The sequence below is a fragment of the Xiphophorus hellerii genome, chromosome 5 (genome assembly GCF_003331165.1).
Source record: "Xiphophorus hellerii strain 12219 chromosome 5, Xiphophorus_hellerii-4.1, whole genome shotgun sequence".
In the NCBI taxonomy this organism is placed as follows: Eukaryota; Metazoa; Chordata; class Actinopteri; order Cyprinodontiformes; family Poeciliidae; genus Xiphophorus; species Xiphophorus hellerii.
Window position 1 is genome coordinate 26623713 of NC_045676.1, and position 27974 is coordinate 26651686.

Genomic DNA, 27974 nt, shown 5'->3' on the forward strand with positions numbered 1-27974 from the left:
TATGCTAGCTGCAGCTGTATTAATGTGTTGATAGCCACATCATTGAAGCCCAAATACATGCGCTTGTGTTAAAAAAAGACTGATTGTGTGATCAAATGTGAGACTTTCAGTTGCTTCCGTTCACTGATGGAATATCTTACCAAGTCATTGCACAAGTATAAAACCCGATCTGAAGCAGATATCATGTCTACAAGAACTGAAGCTTTTTATATTTTTTATTACAGTTTTTGTCAGAAACTGTTGATTGTAACTGAGAAGATTTGATACCGGAGTCCGTAAGTCGGGTGCCGGTTTGTTACGTCTCAACGCGACTGCTGTTATAGATTTGTACCGACTTCCCCTTTCTTCTCTGGATTAAACCACATAAATCTTCATTATATAAGTTGGAGTCTTTGTTATCACTGCCTTCTTCCTTTGTGGCCGTCGCTTTATGCACCAGTGACTGTGTGCTGTGATCTGTAAACGCTGACATCATTTCACAGCTGCATTGCGTTTCTTTTTTTTTTTCTCTCTCTCTCTTTTAAACATTTTGCTTATTGGAGACATGGAACTGAATTTAACTACCGTGACTCACACGCCTGAACTCATCTGAAAAAGGAAACGCTTCACTATTGGTAAATGATGCCAGCAACGTTCTTGTTTAAACAATCAGGATGTGTTTTTCTCTAATGACCAAATAAGGCCACCAGCTAAAGTTTGTGTAGAGTACATCACTTTAACAGTTTTGACTTTACCGCCATCTTGGCCACAATGCAAATTAACAGGAAGGAACTTTGCTCTGAAATCCACAGCGCTTCGTCTGTCTCACTTAGCCTGACCATAAACCATTTTAAAACATCCTCTTTTGCAAGTACATTTAGAGTTATTGTACACATGACATATCTGTTGATTTCACACTCACTAAATCAAACTACAGAAATAAAGGAAGTTGTTCAGTTCTCGAAAAACTGGAAGTAGTGTTTCAGTTGTAAGTGTATTTTTAATGTTCCATATTTAGAGTACATGTCAGCACGAAGTGATTTGCGCTAATACACAATACATCTTTTCTGTATTTGAGCACAGATCATGAATTCAGTTTAAGCGGGTTTTTTTCATTGTTCCATTTTCTTAATATTTACTGACCTAAGAATAAATACAGTAATGTTTTTTTTTTAAATCATTTGTTTTCTTTAAAAAGACGCCAAGAACAATGCTCTCCCTCATTGTTCCCCATGTCTAATTATATACTCTCAGAAAAAACCCCCAACACTTATAACGTTATCAGACAGTACTTCTACTTCATCTTTTTTGGCTTCTTACAGACATGCATTCACAGACGTACAATTAAAATCAAGAACAGCTGAAACTACAGCCTGCAGCCGCTCACAGACAGCTCGTTTGCAGCATCAGAGAGACTTTTGCATTTGGCCTGCATGCTGGGATTGCTCGAACACTCTGCATCTGCAGGCCAGCGCTCCAACCAGGTGTCCTTCCCCAACATGTAGATAAACCTGGGCGCGAATATAAAAACAGATTAAAAATGAAATTTGAGTTTAGTCCCGTTAGTGCTGCTAATGCATGTCCCCTTCATTTGACATCTTGCCACACCAGAAACAGGCAAATTAAACAGCTTGTTTTTCTTAAAAGGATATCCAGCGGATAAGTGGAGAGTTTTCAAAAGGTTTAGTCGTTTTGTTTTTTTACTTTAGAGAATTTCTGAGTAATTTGTGTTTTATTTCTGCAGACCTTATTTAGAGAAAATAATCTGGTGTATCTTTTAAACGGAAGTCAAGTTAAAAGCTGAAAAGGGACTTAAGCCTCGAATATGTCACAGCTCTTCAACTGTATCCATTGTGAAATGTTGTCACTTTTGCATTAAATTACTATCTGTACTGAAATCTATCAGTGTTGACACAATGTTCACAGTCTACTATAAGAACATGTCACTCTAAGTCTTATATTTCAGGCTCATTTAGTGATTATGAGGGGTTTACGTGCTGCTATGCTTACTGGAACTGAGAATATTGTACTTGCTCACCCGTTGTTGCCGGGGTCAGTGGTCCACTGGTCCTCTTTAGGACCAATGATGAGATACTGGGAGCCCAGTTTGAGGTTTAGTCCTTCTCTGCAGCCACCATTCGACAGGAAAAACCTCTTCTGACCAACTTCAACTCCAGCCTCAACACCTGAAGGGTTGCAGGTTTAAAAAAAAATAAGTACACTTTCAATTTAGGATTTTCATAGTGGCTTAAAAATGTACTTTTGTAGTGTGCTGTTGATGACAACTGAGCTAGCTAGTGAGCTAGATAGATTAAAACATTACGCAAATCGTAAACTACAACAAGTAATCCAGTCAGGAGTTCACTTTGTACCAGCCTTAGGTTGTTTGTTTGGCAAGACCTAGTGTGCTAGCTAGCTAGACTCCTTTGACCTAGCTAGCTAGCTAGGCTCCTATTGACCTAGCTGGCTAGCTAGGCTTCTATTGACCCAGCTAGCTAGCTAGGCTCCTATTGACCTAGCTGGCTAGCTAGGCTTCTATTGACCCAGCTAGCTAGATTGGCTCCTGCATCCACACCTGGATGGTTGCAGGTAAAAAAAACAAAACAAATAAACATATCAATTTATAATTTACAGTTACTCAAAGAAATAGATATAGACGGACGGACCATGTATTGCATTTAGTTGTTCACTAACTACCAGCATGAGGTTATGTGTTTGTTGCCACTCACCAAGTTTAATAACTTGTGTAATCTCCATCTCATATTTATCGTAGTAGCTCTGATTCATACTGAGCACCTTCACCTGCCAAACTGAAACACAGATTTAATGTTTAATGTAAACACAAAAATGGTTAAATGGTTAGTAAAAATGTGTGTTCTGTGGTTGAGTGTCTATCTCAGTCAAAATACAATGTTGGCTGATATTCTTCTTCAACAAACTGTTCATAATGTACACCAGCTGTGTGTCTGAAGTCGTGCTTCATACCATGGTGTAAGCTTGTGCAGGCGAATATCTCTCTCTCTTTGCGGAGGAAATTTTGATCTTCAGGTTTTAAGACACAGCAGTCGCCTACAAAGTGTAATGTTGAATTTATGGAAGGAAGCGTAAATATGTCATCATTTCCAGCTGCGGTGCCATCGCTTGTTACCCTGTGTGCAGCGGCAGACGTTGTTGTCGCAGATCCTACTGAGCTCCTCTCTGTCCTCCCTGGGAGAGTAAGTACGACTGCAGCGGTGATCTGAAACAGGAGGGAGCTTTTACAGGTCTTCTAAATGAGATCAATTATGTAAACAATGACTTCGCACTGTGACGAATAGAAAGGGTCAGATTTTGGGATTAACACAAACATTCATATGGGTCAGATTTCAAAACTGGAACTTAAGAATACTGCCTTACAAACGTTTTAATTGTGTACGGTGTTGCATGTTTATATTTTTGTCAAGTTGCAACCACAAACGTTAACATATTGTATTTAGAACAAAAGATACTGACTTAAAATAAAAAAAACCAACATAATCAGAGGAAAAAAATGATGAGTATTTGTCCTTTCTAGTGGTTCTATGATGTAGGGCCATCAGATATTTTTATTTATCTCAAAACATTTGGACATTTAATATTTTGTCACAAGGCAGCTCTAAACTTTAATTGGGGTTTTATGTAGCTGACCTTCACAAAGTAGTGAATAACTGTAAAGATAACGAAGATATGATATTTAAGACTAGAATATTATAACAGACCAAAAAAAAGAAGGAATTTTAATACAGAAATGTAGGCTTAATGAAAAGTATGTTCAATAACTGCTTACAGGTTGTTATTTTCAAAAGAGACTTTAAATCTGACAAATGAACATCATAAGAACTTATATTCTAATTTATTGGACATGTCGGCAGGTTTTCTCCCAGTGTGTTATAAGCCTGGCGGGCCACCAGGCTTTACTGTGAACCCCGCCAGGCTAAGCATTACTTATATTTTAAGTCTTTTTAAAATGTTTGTATTTTTTAAGGCTTTATAGTTGGTGTTCAGGTATTAATCTCTCAATAGCACATAATTATTAAGTGATATTTTCAAATTTCCTGTAAACCTTAAACATTTTCTAACTCAAAAACACGACGGGCGGCTGGATGAACGACTGCCCTACTGGCCAACCAACTGGCTTCGCAAGTTTTCTGGGAGAAACCCTGTGTCAGAATACTTAAAAATTATTCTTTACAAACAATTGTTGAGGTGGACGGTAATGCTTTGGTAAGTTTGCAGCTGTGCCACCGTATTTTCCTTGCAGATATTTTTATTTATCTCAAAACCCTTTTTTACACATTACTGTGTGTAATGTCAAAAGTTTAGAGTTCTGCTTTGTAACCTAACTCTGCTTTAGATTTCTGCACAACTTTATCTTTGACACGTCTGCTTTGTGGATATTATTTACAAATTACATAACTTCAGAGTAAAGACGATTGAAAACATGTTCTCCTTTTCAGAATTTATTTGTAAAAAAAAACAAGTAAACTTTGTTGTTGTTACACAATTTTCCATATTGGTCAATCGTATAAGCTTCAAATAAAATCTGTTGCGGTTCATGGACAAATTGTAGTAGTTTTGGGGACTGAATACTATCACCAGGTACTGTAAAAATACAGATTCATTTCTGATACACACGCTCCATTACATGTGTGTGAAGCATGCTCTCTTACCTGGGTTGTAATACTCGTAAACAGTGACAGACGACGGCTGCAGCAGACCCACTTTAAAGATCTGCTGGAGCCTGAAGATGAGAATTTCAGGCTCTTTGTGAGAAACCTGAAAGACGGAAACAGAACAAAGATTTAAGAAAACCTGAAACAAAACAAAATATTGCTCTGTGCAATCAAGAATGCCGCTTAGAGCCTAAAAGAACGGAACTTTGCTTGCAATGTGTAACATTTTGAGAAGATGTCAAGCGACTGCAAAGTAAATGCAGTCAAAATATAATAAAAAAAGTACATTAACAGCTGCACTTTTAAAGCTTTTTGATTAATAAACAGATGTGAACTCGGACTCCTTCGCTGCAATCCGATAATATATGTCAATAAACTGTTTTACCTTGAACAGGTGGATGATCAGAGACCCTCTGTCACTCAGATTATCTACGATCTTGAAATTACTGATGTAATGATCCACAGAGTTGGACAGCTGCACAAGCAAACAGAACAAAAAAATGTCACTAATTCAGATCTGAGTAGCTTTGTTAAAATACAGCATGGAATATTTGTGTCGTACTTCATCCACCACTAATCACTAATCACTATCATAAAAGGTTTGTTACCATTTCCAGGTCTGAGTTTTCTGGGTTGAAGCCAGTGGGGAGGCTGATGTCCAGAACCACCATTCTGACGTCTCTGGGTCCCAAAGACCTGCAAGCAACAGACCATGATAGACGTTTTAAAATGTGAAAAAAAACAAAACAAAGAAGGGATAAAAAAAATACAAAAGCCTGATAATGTATAAACCTGGACAGATGTTGCTGTTTTAAAGGCAAAGGCTGACTTTTTAAAGTGAAGTGTGTCATTATTTATGAAAATATCCATGAAATGTATCAGAAAGTCTGACCTCACGCTGATGGTGATCTGGTAGGATTTCTCTGCATCAGCTGGAGGCTTTTCTGGTTTTAAATGGAAACAATAAAAATTATTTAATGTAAAATTCCATTGCTCGATAGTATGATAATGTATTTATTTGCTATTACTGAAATAATAATAATAAGCAATAATATCTTTGGGTTTTTTTAAAGCAACAAGGTCCTCACCATGTTTAATGATGGCAATTTTTATATATATATATATATAAAAAAATATTCTTTATATTCCAGTGTTACTTGGGCATACAAATCCGTCTGCATTTAATGTCACGTTTATCATTAAAACTGTATTTTCAACCTCCAATTGTGCTAAAACAAACAAAAAAAGATATAAGGCCTGTGAGGTGGTGCGTTCAATTACCGCTGGACTCTTCAATGTTAACGCTGAGCTCAAAGTGTCTGCAGGGTGTTTTCTCTTCAACGTCATGGAGCTGGTTGTAATGAGTCACAACCTGAGGGGAAAGTTTAGCAAATAAAAGAAAGAAAAACATTTCAAATATGCATGCTTTGAATTTAAAACATTGTGTGGTTTTTTTATTTATTTCATTTTTTTTTACATATTTTTAATGCTCCCAAACAGAATCGTTCATTCCACTACACAGTGGTTTCTATGTGCAGGTGCTTCCCACTAAATATCTGCTGTTAATGCGTCTTTTTTCCTTCTGCTCAACTTTCCATTAATATGTTTGTCACACTGTGAACAGCTTCTTTTGCAATGTGGCTGCAAACAATGACTGGTGGTCTGATGGACAACTGTCAAGTTAACGGTCATCATCTTTTATATTGTAACACCTTAATACTATTTTTATATTTAAAAGTACTCGTTTTAAGGCCAATGTTTTTAAAATTACTGGCCTCATGTAAAATTCATGTTTTCTTACAAACTGGATTTTCATGAGCAGTAAGTAACAGTAATGAATATTTCAAATATAGCATGGCATGCTGCGTGTAATGAACCTATATAATGACAGTGGGTTTGCCTATAGAACATGAGTTTGATTTTAGGTTCTAACTTGCTAAGACGTCCTTTCATATAAAGAGATTTGGCTTCGTAAATGTTGCTTCGTACCTCCAGGATTCCTTGTCCATTCCCTTGAGCCACCGCTTCCATGTCGACACCAGCAGGGAACTAAACAGACAAACAGGTAGCAAAGGCGGACGGGTCAGTAATAAACAATGAAATCATTTTCGCTGTCCGTGACCTCTAAAACTGAGAAAGAGTCATAATCAAAGTATGACTCACTTTAGAGGAGCGAGCAGCGTAGGCGGTGTCGGGATTGAAGTGGTAACGGATTTCCTTGCGTCCGGTCATTCTGAGGTCCACGTTCAGGCTGAGGTCAGCAGGCGGCGGCTCGCTGATCATGTACTCTGACAGAGCCTGGAGCACAACCATAGTGGACTGCAAGAAGAAAGGGATGAAAAAATAGGTTTCTACTAAAGGCTCTGCCACAAAATATGAAAATGATTGTCCTTTTTTTTGTCTACATATAATGAAATATTCAACCGAATCGATAAGTAAGAGCTGATTTTGATTTATGGTAAACAGAGTAAAAATAGGGAATGCAAATAAGCATTTAATAGCTTCAAGTTATTTCAAAGGTGGTGTCATTTTGTTGTGTGTTACTGCATTTAAATAAAATAAAAAAATGTCTATCTGCCTTCAGTTACGCCCAAAATTACTCAGATTTAGGTGAAAGGTTATTGTGATTCAGCCAAGAAGTTTGTTTCTCATAGGAAATGACACTCAAAATATTAAACAGCGTGAAAGAAGAACAAATTGGCAAAAGAAACCCTACTTTTATTGAAATTTTATTTAAAAAAATAACATTTCAATAAAATTGAAATTATTGAGGGGGGTCTGAAGATCCTCAATAATTACTGAAAAAAAACCAACTTTTTGGCGTAATTATTACTGAAAAGCTTTTTGAATGTTTCCATGGTTTATTTTTGCCTTTGAGGTTGGAAGGCCTCATTACCACCACCCTAATCTTTAACCACAGATTCTCCACTACCAGTCAGAAAAGTTAAAATTACTTCCAGTTAGAAAAAACATGATGAATGCAAAAGATCACAATCTGGTAGAAGTATTCAGAACTTTGGGCATAACTCTACACTTTATTAGATGCCTCTAATGCACAATATGATACTTTAGGTCTATCTAAATACATTATGAGGGAATAACAGACGAGTCCACGCTGGTACCTGAGTGGAGCCGAAGCCTCCTCCTCTTCTTCTCTGACCGTTGAGCCATTTGAAGGGCGCCGCGGCTTCCTCCATGCGTCCCAACTTTATCAGCGCTAGCAAAGCGTAGCCAGTTGCTTCCAGAGTGAACAAGTGGTTTTCCTTGTCAGGCCAGTGGCTCTTGTCTAAACGAGAGAGCAGAAGACAGACGATGAGTAACGAAGACTTTAAATTTACGTTCAAATTGAAATGTAAATTTAAACTCAGGCCAAGTCCGACTCGACCTCTGTTCCGCGTTTAACAAGCCGGCAGCACAGAGGAAACCAAAGGAGAAAGTACGACGTAGTCGTGTTAATCTACTTATTTCAGTGTAAATAGAAGATTTGACAGTTTAACCTGTTGAGAAAATACAGGAAGTAAGTAGGAAGTAGAGGTTAATCAGACTGTAACAAGCGCAGCGCACTGCATGCGTCCTTCTCCGCTCCTGTCAATCTCACACATTTGCACATGACTCAGCCTGCAGTTACAACGAGCAGCAAAACGGAGCCGGGAGACGTTAAAGAAAAGCTCAAATCAGGAGAAGGTACACTGCTTACTTACATGGTCGTCTGAAAGCAAAAGCAGTCAAATCAGAATTACATTATGTCAGGTTTACTTCAGGCTTTGCGTCTATAATTGTAATTATAGACCCAAAATCAAGTTGGATCAGGCTTGGACACACTGCGTATGGGCTCAGGCCCGGTTGGGTCGGATCCAAGCTCTAGAGTAAGGTTATGTTATGAACCTGCTGTAAATAAAACAAGGAAAACATGCTGCATATCATACAATAGAGACGAAAATAAAATAAACAGGTGATACATCAGCTCCCTTTGTGCACAAGAATTTGACTTTTCACTTAAAATAATGATTAAAACAACATGACGGAGTTCAAACGTCAGCAATGCGACATCAAATCTTCTCGTATTGCTGCAGCGTACATGTGAAGTATGAGGTACCTGGAGATGCTGCTCGGAGTAAAGCCTGATGGAGGTTGTTTTGTGTTCCCTGCAGAGCCAGAGCGTAGGAGGCGATGGCCACCGTGTACGGCCTCCTCTCACCAGTCAGCAGGGCTCTCCTCAGGTACTGGGAGCTGCTGGCGGTGGCCGACTGCAGCAGACAGGAAGGTGACATCACAGACTTGAAATCCCATTAAAAGAAACTCTGATAAAACTTAAAAGCTGTTCATCAATCATATGAATGGGAGTTTAAACCACATGGAATCTGTTGAGATCAATTAGATCTACGGGGAAATCTGCCGGTTCTGTTTTTGTTGGCAGATGTGACAGAATATGGTGACGGGTCAGAGTGCAGCTGGTGTCCATGGCAACTAAGTTCACAAAAGGAATGTAGAAATCTGCATTTATTTAACCGTCACTAGATCACACGTGTGTTTTTTGACTTGAATCAAACTGCACTTATCGGCCACTTTATTAGGTACATCATGTTTAGGCCCGTCAGATGATGATTCCCTTCTAGAAGTCATCTGGTTAGTAAATAAGGTTCACCTTTGTCTGTGAGTAAACGCAAATATAAATCATATTTTTCTGTGAATATCTGAGATTTGTTAGAACCCATTAATAATGAAAACAAAATTTATTTGTCTATTTATTCATAGTTTGTTTACAAAACATGTTGGATGGAAAACAACAATAATTTTGCAGTTTGTGTGCTTGAGGTCAGTAGAGTAGCTCCTTCCCTTAAAAACTACGCAAAGATGTTAAAAGTACATTTAAGGCACATAAAATAACAATGACAGATACATATTTGTGCATAAATTACCTCCACTTCGGACCTGTCACAGCCGATTCCTGCCTTCTTGGCTTCAGCAACTGCAATGTGGACAAAAGCCGTCAGGGTCATTTCAGGGTCGTCACCACGGAGACCACCCTGCAGAACAAGACAACAACGGAAAAAAAGAGGTTTAAGAACAAAAAGTCTAAACCTGAATGCCTTGAGATGTAAAAAAGCACAAAAGGTTTGCTTCCTTATCAGAAAAATATATATATATATTTTCAATTTTGTCTGCTTCTGATTTTTATAACTTTCTTTTTGGAAGTTACAGCCGGTCTTTAGATTTTATTTAAGATGTAAAATTATGCACACATACATGCACATTATATAATAATGCTTAAGATTATTTATATTCCTTATAGTTTCATATCAAAGCCAAACAGAACTTGAAGATGTTTTTTTTTTTTATATAGATGATCAATTTAACTGATAGTAAGATTTGCTAAGAAATTGTTAAGAAAAATCCTTAACAATTTTAGTTGAATGTTTTGTTATTGAGCATTCCTAAAACAAAAAATAATCTTGTAGCCCATTATTTAAATGATCAAATTAAAAATGTGCTTAAATGAGAACTTTGTAGTGACATGCAAGTTACAATAAAACAAAATAATCCCACATCTAACCGTTTGCTGTTGAAACCTTTTTAAAAAGACACTGGGTTTTTCATAAGCATGACTGATCCAATGACTAGAGTCAGTTAAGACGTTAGCTTACACACATACAGGAGAAAATAAGTAAAAAGCAAAAAATAGAAAATGGACAAACTGCAGTAAACCACACGGTGTGTGTTCCAGCCAGAGCCTCACAGTCATTGTGGTGGAATAAACTGGGTTGTCCTCTTTGTACACTCCGCTTGGTCTGATTTTGTTGGTCACCAGGTACAGCAGAGGCTCGCACACTTGCTGCTCGTTCATGCTGACGATCGAGTAAGCCATGGAGAACACTTTGACGACGTACGCTGTGATCCTGCAAATTGAAACCCAAGTGAGCCGACGTTTGGACCACACAAAACCCCGTGAGGACTAACTTTAAGCTGTCTCTGCTCCTACTAGTGACAACTAACAACCACTGAGGCAAGCTAGGAAAGTTATTCTTACTGCTTTTATCCTCCCGGCCCTTAAAGAGAAATTGGAATCATTGGAATCTGTATAAAAACTGGTGGTGGAAAATTGGCATAAAAGTAAATTTTGGGATTTTGCTATCAAATGTAAAAATGTAAGGTTGCAGGATTACCATGTACTTGCGCCTTGACGACTGTAGGGGGGGTATGAGCCGTCACTCCTTCTGTATGCCAACTGATTCTCATAGCCTAAGAAAAAAAAACAGCATAAAATAATAAAAAGAGCAAAGGGAAACATTTCAGCTTTCAGGCGTCAGACAACCAATAAGTGAGCCGTCAGAAATGATCCCTACCAAGTCAACAACAGGACACTGATAGTGAGTGCAGAACACTCAACGCTAATTGTTTTCTGTATCGGTAAAGTGTTAAATTAAATCAGTTGTAAGACAATTATTTAAAGGGAAACAGCAAGAGAGAGTGACTGAAAGTGTGAAGGCAAAACATACTACCGCAAAGCAAAGTGTTTTATTCCAAGTTATCTTCCAGTTACTTCATGATTTCAAAATGTTGCAAGCCTTCTGGGTTTCTCGAAGAATGTGTTATTTACTTTTTATTGGTCTATTAGGCAACAACTCCCCAGTGAAAGTACCAATCATCAAATCCTTCATTTCTCACTTTCTTTACATCAACAAATTGCTTACTAAGCTACTTAAACTCCTCATCGCCGTCTAACCTCTCTTGATGTATCGGAGAGCCTCATCTCTGCGATCCACCCCGACTCTCTCCCAGTTGTCAGTTCGGTCCAGATAGAGAGTGGCGATGAGCGGCAGAGTGATGGAGGCCAAGTTCTGCTCCACGCAGCCGCCAGGCATCTGGATCAGAGACGCCAGCGAGTCGTCGCTGATGGAGTTATCGATGCTGTCCGCCAAGACGTTACCTGGAAGGAAGCATTTAAAGGAGCAGAACGATCAGGAATCTTCTGTTTCTCTATGCTATTATTTTTAAATTGCTTTTTCGACTCGCCTCTGACGTTAATGAAGGTCTCTGGCACAGAGTTTGGAACGACCGACTCCAGTTCAGTCTTACCGATGCGAATCGTCTGAGTTCCTGTAACACAGCGGGGTCAAACTCGTTTTCGTTCTGGGCCAAATCAAGATCATGAATGCTCTTAAAGGGCCGGTTGTGCCAGAAGGTTTGGATAAAACCTGTTCACAAACTGTGAAGATATCAATGAATGCTTAAAATTAAATATTATTATTTAACATCTTTTCAGTGCCTCCAGGATTTTGTGATTCTTCTTGTGATTTTTTGCAGTAAAAATCAAAGTGTTCGTGGAACTAATTTGGAAATATCTGCAATATTTGCGCTTATTTATGACGGTAAATGTGACTTTTTATTACTCACTGTATAAATCATGTACTATAATCTGACATCAATTAAATCTGAGGCGGCTGTTTAGCACAAATAAGAAAGTTTTTGACAATTTTTGAGAGAAATCTGCACTAAACTCCCAATTATGTCTTAGCGCAAAAAAAAAAAAGTGTGGAGATTTGTTGATGAATTTCCACAATAATTCTCAAGAAACTGGAGGGACTGATTTATATAATCCGGCAGTAAGCAGATAAAAAAAGTCATTGATTTGATTGATAAAATAATATTTAAGCACACTGAGTGTTTAGTCCAGAATCTAAAGGGCCGCATAAAAAGCTATGGTGGGTCGGATTTGGCCCACGGGCCTCGAGTTTGACGCGTGTGCTGTAACACGTGAAAGGATATCTCTAACAACTCAAATGTTCTCATAAAATCTTGCAGAGGTAGCATCTTCGAATGCGGTCGACTCGATTTGGAAGTTAAAACGACATGCCTCCTTGAGAAGACGGGTTCAACACGGCACTCCAGACTTTGGTCTTCTGCACGCCGTCCATCTGTTTGAGTCAAGAGAAACAGATTATACAAACTTGGCAACAAACAAGTTGACATTTTGTTGTAAAATCAAACTAAGACATTTTCTTACATACCAATAAATCGACATAGAACCTAATTCAATCCAGAGGTCAGTAACTCACCACAACTCGCAGAAATTTCCGGATGCGGTCGCCGCCCGTCAGGTCTCTGCCGACCACCATTACCTCCAGCGGAAGATTGCCCACCACCAGCGGCACAACGGTGTAAGGCACCGCCACAGAGGAGCCCGCCGGCAGCGTCACTTCCTGGGTGTGTCTGTCCTTGAAAGCGACGCTGCACATGCCTTCGGTCTTCATGAGCACCACCCTCACCTGGGCAAAAAGAGGCCTCGGGAAGCTGAACAACAACGAAGACGATGAAATGAAAAGGAAATGGAATGGGATCCTCTCACATGCATCTCATCGTAGCCATAGTTGTGGACGATGGCTTTAATCTCCAACTGTTCGTTCCTCGCCACAGAGTACGGGAGCTTTAGGTCGACAAAGAAATGCTTCCAGGCTTTGAAGTTGTACGGCTCCGCAACACAGAAACCTACAGTCAAATGGAGATCAGCAATGAGTTTCTAAAGACGCTCATACGCAATGGAGACGTTGCGCTTCCACTGCTGCTTGGATTTGCACCATCTAACGAGTTTCTGTGGCGTCTTGACAATTTGGTCTGCCTTTACACCTTCATCTACCTTAATATGCAAATACGTACTGTGCTTTAAAGCCAAAGGAAGTCACAATTTAAGCTACAACTGCATGTTTGGTCATGTTTGGTAACTGCATGACCAAACATGCAGTTGTAGCTTAAATTGTGATTTAAGCTACAACTTTAATTTGGTCATGCAATCTGCAAAACTTAAAAATTTTGCAGATTGTTTCTTTATACTCAATAAGTGAAGAACTATAATTTTGGGATGCAGAGTATGGCAACAATCTACTCTATTAGATTCCAAAAAAATAAAATAAAATTATAAAATAAAAAAACCACCCAGATCTAAAGATAAAGATTTGTACCTTCATACAAAAAGGTAGAAGTCCAAATCAGTTTTCTTTACTTTTCAAACCCCTGCCTGCGAGAAGGACATTTATTCAACCACAACATGACGGCCTCATACACCATCTCCTCTTTAGGAACATCGAGAAGGTCGCTAGAGATGATTTCTGTAAGTTTGTCCACACAGAGAGATAAAAACTCTTCCTGTTCAGCCCCTACTAAAGTAGGGGTTGAAATTGAGTAAAGATTAATACATCAGTCGAAAAGTCTGCTCTACCTGTTTGATGTGATGAACTGATGGCCAAAACTCCCCACTCTGTGATGCTGTCTGGTAAGGCACTGTCCATATTTTTCAAAGCAAACCTGTTGATCAAATTCACAGTTTCAGTACGTTCAGAAGGCTGAGAAAGACAGCAAGGAAGAAAAAAAGAGAGAGCTGGTTTTGCTGGAAAAGAGGCAAAGCAAAAGAAAGTAAATGTATTTGGTTGTGTGTCCAGCATTACTGTCCATCTTGATCTCAAACGTTGTGTTTTTGTATCACGTTCTCAATTTCTGCCCAAATTTTTAAGACTAGATTTTGTCCCAACCGCCTCCGTGCAAAGGGATCAATCAAATGTACAAACGTAATCAAAAGAAGTTCAGTGTGTGTGACGAGATCATCTGTTCAGACGTAGCAGCTGCTCTCATTGGTTCGCTCACCCGTCTTTGTCCGTCTCGCTCGGCAGGCTCACATCTATCCACAGCCAGGACTCGAAGAACTTGGAGCGAAGATAGACCTGAGTCTCATCCAGGTACTCCCCGTCTTCTTCCTCTTCGTCGTACTCCAGGGGTACCTCCTTAGAAACGGGCATAGGCATAGGACCCATCGCTTGCACAAAATCTGCTGAAGGAGCTGAGAATTTGTACTTGTTAGAAAAAACCAACACCTGCACACAAAGGACATTTGCATAGTTGGAGAAGGTATCTACTGTTTTTTCATGAAAAGGTTATCATCACAAAAGAAAAACACTTGTATAATCCAATTCAACACTTTTCTGATGCGTTAAGACTTTTTTTCTTTTTTTTTGCTGCGATTGTCATAATGTGCAACCTTAACACCAATGTGACCTTACATTGATGTAAGGTCACATTGGTAATATGTGAGTTTGGTAGTTTTTCGCCCAAACTAACTACACAAGCAAAAAAAAATGAAACGAAAACAAAATGTGGAAAAAGTTGAGGTTGAGAATGTACCCCCCAAAGGCACCCATGTTCTTGAATAGAGTATCATTGACTCTTCAGGTTGTTGAGCATAACCACGGCGAACAAAAATGGGCACCCGTGCGGGAGTGGTGGTCGGAGGAGCAGTGGTCATAGGTGGAGGGGTGGTGGGGATCTCCGTGTTGAACACCTGGTCCCTGTAGATGGCGCAGCAGTAGCGGAAAGCCAGGATGCACTCCGGGCCCTCGGTGATGTAGAGAGAGCGGCGGGTGCAGGAGTACGGCATTTTAATGGCCCTGAGGCCGTCTTTGCAGCAGCGCTGCTGCAGCTTCTCCTTATAGTGACTCTCTGAAATAAAGCAAGGGAACAAGCAGGGACATCAGAAGCTGTTGTTTGTGCTGTCACCAGGACATTTCCATAATAGGAGCTACTTTAGTTACAAAATATCGGAGGAGGTTCTGGCAGAATCTGGACAAACTGTTCTGTCAGTAAAAGGTCACAGATATTGAGAAGGTTTACCAACTGCTTTAAAGCTGCAGTAAAATAAAAAAAAAATAAATAAATAAAAAAAAAAAATAAATATATATATATATATATATATATATATATTATTTTTTTTACATATCTGTTCAAAATCAAACTCCTCTTCCTTCTCCCAGTGCTCCCAATACAAACTGCAGAAACATGCCACTCAGTTTCACACAACCAATCAGAGATAGGAGGCGGGTCTTAGCGCTGACACTCACTCTGGTGAACTACGCTAGAGCTAGTTCACCATAACATAGCCGGCCACAAACGCTCAGTTAGCATGGCCACCGATGACGGTAGATAAACGGTTTTCCTGGAATGACGAGTTGTTTCGCCGCCATTAGCATGTTTAGCGGCTCATACACGAGCATGACTGACAGCACTAAGACCTTCCTCCTCCCTCTGATTGGCAGCGCAATCTGAGGGAGGGACTTGTTATAACATCTTGACGCTCACCCAGCCTTGCTTTACGTTGCATGAGTTCAGCAGAGCGCCTCCTTCTGGTACTGCCTGGACACTGCAGGGCTGAAATGGGAAACATTGGAGATGGAAAGAAGGAATATTTTTCGAGAATGTGCGCAGCGTTATTGTTTTATGTGTTTCAGTATCTGTACTTAGGACCGGGACTTTAACATGTTTGTCATGCAAAAGTCCTGAGCCGGAACTTTGTTTTTTGTGTGTTTCTGGTACACCCGTAAATCTGATGCACAATCGGCATCGATGGACGATAAAGCCGCTTCTCTCGACCCACTGAGGTTAACTTTGCTTCAAAAAAATAACCTGATGGGACGCTGGGAATGACTATTGTTCTGTGTAAGTCGTGCAAAAAGGAGCTAGCTTATTACGAAACTATTCAAGCCTAGAGTAGCATCTCAATGTAAAACGTGTTGTTGAATAGCTCAGACCTACCTAATGCTAATGTCAGCATCCATAGTCCACATTTATAAAGGGGGATACTTTCAAAGAAGCTGCATGAAAATATTATTGTTAATAATATATCAACAAAATCCTATCAAATTTGATTTCATTAATTACAATCTAACAATGAACTCGATTGCAAATTTGAATCTTGTCCCACCACTAGTAAATATATCATTTCATATGCTCTCCTAGGTAGAAAAGAATAGCAGCTACTTTTATTTATCAGTTATTTCACTGAAGGTGGAGTTTTATTCTTAATAGATAAAAAAAGTAGTAACAAGACAGAAGCGACGTCTCCATGGCAAGGTATTTCTTCCCTGTATTTTAAGATATTTTAAGAGATTTACACTTCCAGGCCCCACAAGAAAGTTTTGGACATTTTAAATGACTCTTCACACCCTGGCCATGGTCTCTTCCAGCTGCTGCCATCGGGCAAGAGATACAGAGCAATAAAAACCAGGACAAATCGCCTAAAAAACAGTTTTTACCCGATGGCAATCATGGCACTAAATTCAAAGGCATACGAACTTCTGCTCTTGACACCACTTTGTTATAAATGTAAACTCTGTTGCGACACCTCCAGGCGCTGCAACCATCTTCTGATGTCTATTTATTTCTCATTTTGTACTATTCATTTCTTTATCTTGGTATATTATGTATATACACATAACCTGCATCTTAACTCGAGTCGAGCAAATCTCAATCTCGTTGTAATCTGTTGATGACAATGACAAATAAATCTTATCTTAAGATATATTTTGTGAGGTTAAAACTGCTCTCAAATCTTGCTAAACTTGTTGGTAAAAAAAAAAAAAAAAAAACTACTCAAAGCTGAATCAGCTCCAAATAATTTCGAGCTATAATTCTTCTGATTTGATCACGGAACTGGTGTGTGCAAATTACTCTGCCTGGTTTCGGTTTTGACTCCGCCGCTTGAGAAGTAAAGAAGTCCGGCATCCGTAAACACTCCTTTGGCGTCTCGACCTCCCCCTCTGGTGCAGCCGATGTCTCCGTGCTCCACCACGTCCCAAAGCTGAGCACAGGACTCGGTTAAGAAAAGGGCTAAGGCTACATGGACCAAAAATATATCTTTTTTTATAACATACTGACTTGTAACATTACAGCATATTCCAAATGTACATATGTACATCCCCCCTTCCCTAGATTTAATAAGTGAATAAAAATAAAGACATGCCTTTCGCTGTGTGAGTCGCTCCCCGTTGAGGAGATACACAGAATTGTCCACAGCCACCAGGCTGACCTTTGCCCCCGGGTCCCCTCGGATCTGGAAGTGGAAGTTTTTCCCGGGTGCGTAGTGGCGCTGTACGGCGTCTGTTGAAACTTTCAGCTGCACAAAAATACAAAAGGAACAAGACAACTTTAAATATAGCTTTAAATATATCTTTCTGTACGTTTCTGCCATTTAATACAATCAATAGTGGCTGAAGTATCTAATGGCACTGACTCACTCGGTTTATACTTAAACAGCAGATGCAATCTGGTTCCTGCATCCTGGTTTAATTCCACTTTAAATTGACATTTTGAAGTCTCAGTTTGTTAATGAAATGCATATAAAACCATACAAACTAACCAAACTACGTCTGATTTGTTAATTTTATTCTCTACGTGAATCCGAAGCATTCAAACAGAACCTGTTATCTCTGAGAAGGAGCCAAACACTCACCCCTCCAACACAGCCGTCCACCACGTCTATCCAGACCGAGTCGGAAACCAGCTCCTCCCGCCCCGACCAGGGAATGGTGTAGAACGCCACGACCCGAAACGACGGCATTATATCCGCCGTGACCCACAACCCAACGCTGGTCACCAGCTGGCCCGTCACGTCCTGACGAGCAGCGCTTACAATTTTACCCTTATTCAGCACCTGCAGGGATTTGGGGAAAATATTCAGGAGTTTAATTCTAGTAGATCTAGTAAATCTGATTGATTAATTCTAGTCAATCAGATTTGACTCCTGATTAAGATTTGAGCTAACGATTATCTAAGTGAATGATTGTTAATCGGATAACAAAAAAATGACACGTTCCATAGAGTTTTAGTTTAATCACTTCAAACTTTTTAATGAACTATTAGAAATATGTTACAATGTGAATGTAGAAAACATAATTCAACATTTTATTGAACCAGGTTTAGATCAAACTTTTTCACTTTGCCAGGAGTTTTGACTAAAATATATTCACATACAAAGGTGTTTCTTTCTTAAATGCAAAATGTATGATTTTTTTGTTGTTGTTTTTTTTTTTTTACAGTTTTCATTACTACTCTGAATATACCTACTGTTTTTTAGCATATGGCATTTTTGTTTTAGTCTGTATACTCCAGTTATCGATTAATCAATTACTAAGTTAGCTGACGATTATTTCATTAATCGATTAATCACGATTAATCGTTTCAGCCCTACTCCTGATTGTTGTACTACTTGTAACATTTTGCTTGATCTCACCAGGTATGTGATGTGTTTGATGTGCTCTCTGTGTGACTGGTCAGATAAAGAGATGGAGAACTGCAGCAATAGTCTCTCTCCTACAGACACTCTGTTGGTTCCCGTGGAGATGTACAGGTAGTTCTGCTGCCCCCTCCTGGTCGTGTAGGGATGAAGCGTAATCTGCTGCTTGGCCTGCTGCTCTGGTTTCAGGTCAGCCTGTGCCGTCTCAGCCTGGAAAGCAACAATCCCAGACGATAGAGGTATTTTGCACAAACACTGGTGGGAGTGTGCAACGTGTGCATGTGTGTAGATATGCAAAAAGTTTCTAAATCCTGAGTTTTCATAATGTCAATCTATTTGCATAGCACGTAAAAACAACAGACAAAGTACTGTGCAATTCAATAAAGTGAAGCAAGATACAACAGTAAGAACAAGAGGAGGACAAATATACTCCCATAAACTCTCAGAATAAGAGATTTTTAAACTCTGACCGGAATCAGCTGCAAAAGAATAAAAATGGGTCTGGAGCAAAGATTTAAGAGTGTCAACAGCCTCAGCGGACATGAAAAGGAAACACCTTCCAAAGTTTAGGAGCACAAATTGCACCTCTGAATTTTAACTTAGGAACACCTAAGAGAAACCGGTTGGTTGATTGAAGAGCTCTTGTGTGGATGTTAAGAAAACCACAGAGAAATAATTGGGCTAAATCTTTTAAAATCGAAGCCGGAACCAGAGATTTGTGCTCACGTCTTTTAGTATCTGTTAAAGACGAGCTGCTGCGTTTTGGCAGCGAAGAGACCGTTTACGTAGCCCAAAGTACAAGATGCCACCGTGACATAACAGAGCTAATAACTGAGGGAATCATTTTTTTAAAGGTCTTTGACTGGGAGATGCGACTTCACCATCCAACAATTTTTGATTTAGTTGGAAGAAACTGACTTTGACAGCAGCATTTATCCGTCATAGCGCTGTATTACCGTGCAGTTATACTCACAGTGAGAGTTTGAGGGAGTTGTACATTGGGCATGTTGATGCTGGCTCTGGCGGTGCCTGATGACACGGTCAGTGGTGCGTCCAGATGAGTCAGCTTGACCAAAACGTTATGGGCTGGGGAGTTGTCATGCTGGCTCACCTGAATCTGAAAGAGTTAATGAATGCTGTTAGGTTTTTTTTTTTGTTAGTCAAAGCTAAACAACCATTTCGAATAAGCAAAACCACAGAAGATGGTCCTTACTGTTAGGTCTAACGGCATTCCTGGTTTGAAGTACTTTGGCACGTCTTTAAAAGATAAGACATATGGGGACTCTACAATTTTAATCCCAGTCTTTTCTGCCTCGACCAGATCACTTCCTGAAAAGGTGAGAAACTGAGTCACACAACAGCAACGTTTAGCCATTAAACATGAAACCGAACTTCATTACCTCACCTTGTCTTTCAAATATATTATTCATACTATAACAAACTAAAGCACCTTACTGGAGTGTGATTTAACAGAGCAACACATTGTATTGAAAACTCAAGTTCACAAACTCCCTCCTGCCAATTCATCTGAGCTGAGGTGAGAATTGGAAAATGGCAGAGAAGGGAAGCTCTAAAAAGTAAAAATTCACCCCAAACGCTTCATATATCTTTTTAAAAGTGTAAAACGAACATATGTTTCCTTCCACTTTAAAATTTTACACAACTTGTGATGGTGTAGCTCATAAAATCCTCATAAAACAGATTAAAATGAGTTGTTGTAACATTATGAGACTTTGTACATGAGTACCAGTGCAGGTACGATATTTGATGGAAATGTTTTTCATGTTAATCTCCATCTGTATTGTGAGGTAATCTGAACTTGTGGCAAAAAGTGACTTCAGTGGGTAGACGCACAGGCGCGGATGCGCTAATAGCAGCGTTAATGTTTTGTTTAGCGCTTTAGCATTTTGGCTAACTTTGCATTTAGCGCACTTAGCTTGCCCTTAATTTTACCAGACAATTTCTAAAGTGCTAATTTACTTGGCTGTTTTGTGAACCTTCAGTTGAATAAAGGGCGGCATTCGTTATTGACAAGAATCCTTAAAGTTGTTGTTATTTGTGTGTTTTCTTGCTCTTAATTTGAACTGGGTGAAGTTTAGGTTTATGCAGCAGTCCCGTTTCCTCTTCTCACTTTCTCCACCCTTGGTGCGGCACAGCACATGACGTTTACTATGTACCCAGAATGCATCGTTGTACGACGACAGCATGTATTTCTACAGTACATATTTATGTTAAGCATGCTTTCTGGCCAAAGATCTATCGTTGTCAGTCAGGCTAAATCAGCAACAGAGTTAGCAAAACTCAATAACTATGAAACTGAATACATGAGTGAAAGGTCCGTTCTGCACAATCGCTTCCTGAAGTTGAACTCATGCTTGCAATGACAAATGGAAACAAATTAGATTCTGTTGAGCTCTATATAATATATTATTTTATTATTGACACATGGTTGAAGTCAGAGCTTTAGCATTGGCTTTCATTAAATACCATGTTGATATAGTTTTTCCACATCTTCAGAACTAATGTTCATAATTTGTGCTTCGGGGTAACGCAGCAAACTTTTTCATTAGCTATGCCCAGCACCGCATGATTTGTCAAAAATCAGACTTTCCAATGCTTTGACATCCTATTCTCCTAATACATAATACAAAAAGACCAATAAAGAACTAACATATCTAACTCGGTTATTAAAAAGACTTGGCTTTCCCAGAAGGCCAAATGCAGTGGACAGACATCTGACCTTAAACTATGCCACAGACTTGCTCTGATAACACCAGAGACCTCGATAAGCTCGGCTCAGATTGCAACATCCTGGAAAGTTTGGGTCTCAAAGCAACAAACAACATTGTGTAGGTTGCCATGGAAATAAATCAAAATGATGTCAAAATCGTTTTTAAAAATAAATCTGAAATGAAAGCCAGACTTTACACCCAGTCACAGAACATCAAATCAGCAGGTTGTCTTCTCACCCGTCTTGGTGACCACAGATGCTTTCACGTAAACAGAGTTCCCCACTAAGCTCCTAACGTTGGGGTAAGCTCTCCTGAGCTCCTGCATGCTCAGTGTGACCGTTCCTCCGTCCAGCTGCAGGCATGAGAAGAAGAAAAGCGCTGAATTTCTACATTTCTAAAGCGTTAACTTCATAAAAACTAACACAAATACTTTAATTGCTTTGGACTTTTAAGGCCTGCATTGTATTTCAGTTTATGGGGGGGAGATAAGATTTCAAATTTTTGAGAAATATAAAGAAAATGGGCAAGAAAACATCCGTATCAACATCTAAGCAGGTAGGATGTTATATTTATGGATTGTGAAGATTATTTTTTTAATATAGAGGTATAGGTTTTAAATTGTAAAGGTGTGGGAGCGCCTTCTAGTGGTGTGGCCAAAAAAATAAAGTATTGCCAAGTTCTCCCAGTTTTTATTTTTTAGGCCATCAATACTTTCTTCTACATCCAGCAGAGTATTAGGGCCATAGTAAGAAAAAAAATACAAAATAAAATTAAAAATTGTGAAAATAAAGTTATAATATCAGGAGAATAAATTCATAAGAGAATAAAGTTATAATATTACGATGATAATGTCATACGAGAATAAAGGCATAATAAAATGAGAATAAATTCATAGTATTAAGAGAATAAAGCTACATTATGTGAATAAAGTTGCAATGTTACGACTACTCTCATAATACTACAATCTTCTTGTAATATTATGACTTTATTAATGTATGACTCAATTCTTTTAATATTATTCTATCAGTTGTTCATAGCTGATCAACTTCCTGTGCCAATTTCTCTGCAGATAAGAAACTGTACAGACTTTGTGTTTCGGTGACATGCTCATTATTTCCACATGAGACCGCTCAACTGATGTGAAAATAATATTTTCCTTTTGAAATATTTTACAAAAGGAAAATATTTCAACCAAAGAGAATAAAAATACAAATGTGTAATTTCAAAAACTGAAAGCGGCAGGACAAACTTACGTCCGACACCTGCTTCACAGCAGGTAGCCTCGTCATCTCCTGGTTGAGTTTCACTCCGAACACAACGTAAGCCGTCCCCTGGACCGGCTCCCCGAACAAGTACCTGAAATTCAGTCACAAATCGGTTGTTTTGCTCACAGTTATCGTCTTGCTTTCCTGTTAGATTGGCCAGAGAGCCAATAAGGTTTGAGAGCGACCGACCTTGCAGAAATTTCTACAACCAGTTCGTCGTCGTCCAGGCTGAGGAAGGACTTTCTAGGGGTCAGTGTAACGTTGAAGGCAGGGAGAACTTGAACACAAAATAATTACAGGTCAACTGTTTGAAAATATGACCTACACAAAACCTAAGTTACATCCCCTCTCCATGGATTTAGCCTCAGATATTTGTGTATTTTTTTTAAGATGTCTTGCTTTATGTATCCATAACTTAAAGTTTGTGCTTTTTGCTCATACAGAAGTCAGGCACTATAATCATCACTGCTCCCAACAAAGCCAATAACTTTTTACACAAATGCTAACATTTGCACAGTTTTACTCCTTTTAACCAACGTGTCCAGTGGTACTGCACATTTGTTTTCCACTGTTTTTATTTTTCATAAATTGTAAAATATCTGCTGTCTTTTCATTGCACAAATACAAATGCACATTATGTACATTTTTTTTTAAAATCATCTTACTCAGTTGTACATCCCTTGGATTGTACAACTGGATGCTATTTCTGATAACTGTATGGTATTTTAATGTTGTAATGTTGCACAGTATATTATTATTTTTTGTGTTTTTTATATATAAATTTACCACTTTTGGTATTTGTGTGTGCCTATACACACCTCTACATTGCTGTTACACTTGAATGTCCCCATTGTGGGTCAATAAAGAATATTTCTATTCTATTATCTGTTACATTACTTACTGTAGGCACCTTTCTTATGCTTAAATGATTCATATGTCATAGTGAAGGATTAGTCATTTTCTTTGGAGAAGGTACCATTACTTAAAAATCTATCTAAAAACGTACAAAACCAACTTTCCTGTGGTATTAGGGCAATGCTAAGGAGGAGTGAGGCAAATGTAATGGGAGGTTGTCCCATCAGACCGTCAGTTTCAGAAACGACACATAAAAAAAACCCCGGCATCAGTGCCACCCCACCGGACTGCACACAGAGTAAAAAACTTGTGGGGTCCAATTGACCTCGTTTCCTAAGACCGTCGGGGGATTTCAGCAAATATTAAAATTTAAAGCTTAAGATTTCGGGCTCATTTCTAGTAGAGCATCAAGAAAACAACATAGATTAAGATTCTAGAAGAGTACAGCACACAAAACCATGATGAATGTTGTCAAATTTACTTCCCCTACCATATTTCTTCACCTCGAAACGGGAGGTGAAAGCGTTCTGCTGCCAGTGGTCAAACTTTGCCGTCAACAGCCATGTTCCTTCACTGTAACACAGACACATTACAGAAAGTCTGTAAAATCAAAGGCAAAAACGTCCGTAGGTTGAAAAAACAGTTTAATAATTTATCAATTTAAATGGTAATACTTTTGTGAAAACAGCTGGTTTTCATCCAATCGCAAATCTGATGTGATTAGCATGAGGAACCTACTGCTTTAATCAAAATACCTTTACAATCTGGATATAATGTCAAGAAACTTTTAATCAGTGATAATCATTCATTTCCAATTTTGTTGAGCCTGAAGTATGATATGTCAAAATGGGAAAGACAGTAGAACATGTTACGCAGAACAGCGCTGATCTAAAGCTAGAACAAGTTTTAGAAAACTGAAATCAATGGAAATCATGACAAAAAAAATGGATGTGAAAGACACTGAAGAAGAATTTAACTGGAGGCTAGAGAAACTGCAGTGCTCACTGTCTTTACTAAAAGATCAAATTTCTTAAATTGCATTTTGCCAAAGCGAGTTATTGCCTTCTAGATGTTCCCCACTGTATTTATCCATGCCGCACAACTTAAAGGAGGTTAGATGTCGACCGAAACTGAAACTAATCGGAAAAGTTTCACCGCTGGGTAAACAGATGGAAACATTGACCTAACAGACCTTTCCGTTACGTTAACGACACACCTTAGAGAAATAGACAATCATACTATTCCCACTTTCAAGGCAAACACAATATATTAACTATGGACAAAACGTCTAATTAATTTAAATGTAGCAAGAAACAATGAACATCAAGATTTTCTATTTGATCTTTCTGGTGACTTCTGAGTATAAAAAGGAGAAGGTTTAAGAGTAAAACCTCAGGTTTCGACAAAAACCTTCAGCTTTCTTTAAAAGTAATGTTTGACTTTTTGAATTTTTTTAAATCTTTTTGCAATGCTACAAAAAAGTCTATACTTTTAATCTGACCATTGACCGTCACAGATTAGAGCAGGCTAACAAGCCAAACAAACGCGCTCATCTTACTTGACGATGTCAGACAGAGGGAAGGAATCGGCGAAGACGCCCTGAGTGGGTCGGGTCCTGGAGATCTGACTGACCACCACTTTGTCAGGGTTCTAACACACAAAGTTCAACATTTGTGTTAAATGACTGTTGGATCTCGTGGTTGATAAGTTTGACAAGCACCAGATCTTAAATTTTTTAAAAATTTAAAAAATGGAGGACTCTGGTTTAGAGAAAATCTTTCTTGAATCTCTGTATTTACAGCAGAACTTCATATTTAGAGTATTTGGTCTACCAGGTGTTACCTGAATGTCTATAGTGATGGGGCTGTTCAAGGCCTTAAAGAACGGAGAAGACACGAAGGCTCGGAAACGAACTGGTAAAGAGAAGAAATAAAAGATTTATAGCTTCAAGTACACACACAACCTAACATCTTACAGTTATGCTTTGACTGTTTCTTGAATTAGTTTTTTTAAAAATCTGTTCTTTTCTCACCGGTGTCTCCGGGGTTGTAGATGGGTTTGTCGGTTTGGACGAAGATATAGCCAGAATGAAAGGACACCATCAGCACTCGCTCCATCATGTGATGACCCTCAAAGTTCACTTGCAGATGAACAAACTTGTTCTTTTTCTCCTCACGATTCAAGAGCGCGGAAGAAAGCTGCGACAACCAGAAGGTTCACAATTCCTAACAGTGTGTGGATTATTAAATTGGTTTTGCTTATTGGCACTGGTATTATAGAGAAACCATGCTGACAACGCTTAAAACGTGGCTGATAGAAAACAATGTGGGCCAGTATTTATTTAGTTACAACATGTGTACCACAGGGGAAACTGTGCAACATATTTCACCTCTATGCTCTTGAGAACAAGGAAGCCATTTTCCTGATTGAGGTTGGCCGTCTCCTGGAGGAGCATAACGCTTTTGGTGAAGTCCTGGATGACGATGGAGGCAGTGACAGGAGCGGGCAAGCCCTCCGCCTGTAAGTAGATGTTTTCTTCGGTGTCGGTCCTCAGGATGTCGGGAGCCACCAGAGTGAACCTTCTGGGAAAAACACCGCAACATTAGCTTGCTGGCTATAGGCAACAAGTACTACTGACGAAAAATAAAATTAGCATTTTTATTAAGTTTTTCACCACATACATGAATATAGTGCCCTAAAAATTCTCAGGCTAGACGTCGTTTGTTTGTTTATATACAGTACAGACCAAAAGTTTGGACACACCTTCTAATTAAAATGGGTTTTCTTTATTTTCATGACTATTTATAAGGTAATAAATCCCACTTATTAACCTGACAGGGCACACCTATGAAGTGAAAACCATTTCAGGTGACTATCTCTTGAAACTCATCAAGAAAATGCAGAGTGTGTGCAAAGCAGTAATCACAGCAAAAGGTTGCTACTTTGAAGAAACTAGAATATAAGGGGTATTTTCAGTTGTTTTACACTTTTTTGTTTAGTGCATATTTCCACATGTGTTATTCATAGTTTTGATGCCTTCAGTGTGAATCTACAATGTCAATAGTCATGAAAATAAAGGAAACTCATTGAATTAAAAGGTGTGTCCAAACTTTTGGTCTGTACTGTATGTTATTACACACCTGTAAGGATGGATTAAGCTAGCTTTGTAGCTGACGTCATGAACTGGGCGCGCGAGGAGGCGCACTGTGCACATGTCCAAATTATGATACCTGCTCGTGCACCTTCGACTGTTTGTAACTTTTAACATTAAAGAAAGAAAGAAAACAAACATGGTGGACCGCTGGTACCACCGGGTTCAGCAGGCTTTCTGGGGGGAAAACAAATGACCAGTACCTTTTGGCTACATGGTGCATTACTCTATCTGCAATGAATATTCCAGCCCTATTTTTCTTTTCTTTTTTTTTTTAGTACAGAAATATATAAACTGTTTGATGGGGATTCTAAGATATTAAAATTAACCGTACTACAACTGTGAATACCAGAATTGTTGTAAAGATTTTTCCCATTCGGTTCGGTCAAAACATTAGAATGTGTGAATCAGAATCAAGAGATACGATTCAGAATCGTGTTAGCGTTACAGATGTGTTCATTTGTTGGGTTGTTTACTCTAATGCAACAGTACCTGGGTGAAGAATCGATGGTTTTCTTTACATCTACACTGCAAATAAATGGGACAAAGAGTCATTTCAGGCATGACAAAATTGAATGACGGGGGAAAAAAATTGAACACGTTGTACAAATGTGGTATAAAAAAGTATTGAAAAACATACATTTGTTTAGTTTTTAATATGTCAAACAATATGGTCTACCCTGTAATACTTTGAAGAATTAAGCAACTCTTTTTAACTGGAAGAGGCTGGTCTAACATGAATATTAATCAGATATTGCAAACATAGCCTTATCGCTCATAGTGTTTTTGATATTTTTATTGTAATAATGATGGTACAGATATTACAGATCTTGTGTTACACTAATACCACCTTTGATTACTTACTCATGGAGCTCCAAGTATCTATCAAACGTCATACCTCTGGAGATAAAGATCAGAAATATTACCGGAAGCTTTTAGAAGTCAATGTTGCAACCACTCACACAGCTTAATATCTCCAAACACACTGTACCTGTTAGGCCAGGGGCTGCAACACACAAAACTTTGGTTAGCTTTTCACATTTTGATGATATGAACAGCAGAAATTCCTATGGAATACAAATCTCACCGTCTTCTGTTACTGCCAAAAATCTGTCCATCGGAATTACAGAACAGAAGGAGGAATAAAATGTTTTGCAGCTTCCACGGAAACATGTTGATCGTCTCTGAGGTTTCCGTGGGCTGGGGTCAAATATATACAGTCATGGAGACGTTGCGGTCACGGGAGTC

General features: G+C 38.8%; 1 protein-coding gene across 3 annotated transcripts; it reads right to left on the bottom strand.

Annotated features, from left to right (window-relative positions):
• Window positions 1-197: 197 nt before the first annotated feature.
• Window positions 198-27937, bottom strand: LOC116720190 (complement C3-like). 3 transcript variants are annotated; one of them, XM_032563318.1, is made up of 44 exons: window positions 27814-27933; window positions 27718-27732; window positions 27591-27626; window positions 27219-27254; window positions 25965-26154; window positions 25608-25773; window positions 25418-25488; window positions 25134-25225; window positions 24066-24148; window positions 22910-22997; window positions 22709-22811; window positions 21693-21807; window positions 19937-20052; window positions 19697-19840; window positions 18721-18933; window positions 17941-18141; window positions 17452-17604; window positions 17160-17289; window positions 15792-15860; window positions 14841-15155; window positions 14307-14499; window positions 13885-13970; window positions 13018-13157; window positions 12728-12937; window positions 12526-12586; window positions 11685-11768; window positions 11395-11598; window positions 10835-10910; window positions 10408-10567; window positions 9590-9697; window positions 8767-8917; window positions 7793-7956; window positions 6834-6989; window positions 6660-6719; window positions 5952-6042; window positions 5563-5614; window positions 5279-5366; window positions 5056-5145; window positions 4668-4773; window positions 3128-3217; window positions 2965-3048; window positions 2709-2789; window positions 2018-2165; window positions 198-1490 (listed from the first exon to the last, which is right to left on the bottom strand). In XM_032563318.1, the coding sequence occupies exons 1-44, from the start codon at window positions 27897-27899 to the stop codon at window positions 1346-1348; spliced, it is 5250 nt and encodes a 1749-aa protein (XP_032419209.1). In that variant the 5' UTR covers window positions 27900-27933; the 3' UTR covers window positions 198-1345. The 3 variants fall into 3 exon arrangements, with proteins under 3 accessions (XP_032419209.1, XP_032419208.1, XP_032419210.1); XM_032563317.1 differs by having other exon boundaries at window positions 25965-26157; XM_032563319.1 differs by lacking the exon at window positions 2018-2165 and having other exon boundaries at window positions 25965-26157; window positions 27814-27937.
• Between the last annotated feature and the right edge of the window lie 37 nt (window positions 27938-27974).

Bases quoted from the DNA above. Each gene is read 5' to 3' on its own strand.
- LOC116720190 (XM_032563317.1), bottom strand. From the start codon at position 27,899: ATGTTTCCGTGGAAGCTGCAAAACATTTTATTCCTCCTTCTGTTCTGT. The intron at 6,990-7,792 runs GTACCAGCGTGG...TTCTTCTTGCAG, and splicing joins GAGGCTTCGGCTCCACTCAG to TCCACTATGGTTGTGCTCCA. The intron at 5,367-5,562 runs GTCAGACTTTCT...TGTTGCTTGCAG, and splicing joins CAGATCACCATCAGCGTGAG to GTCTTTGGGACCCAGAGACG.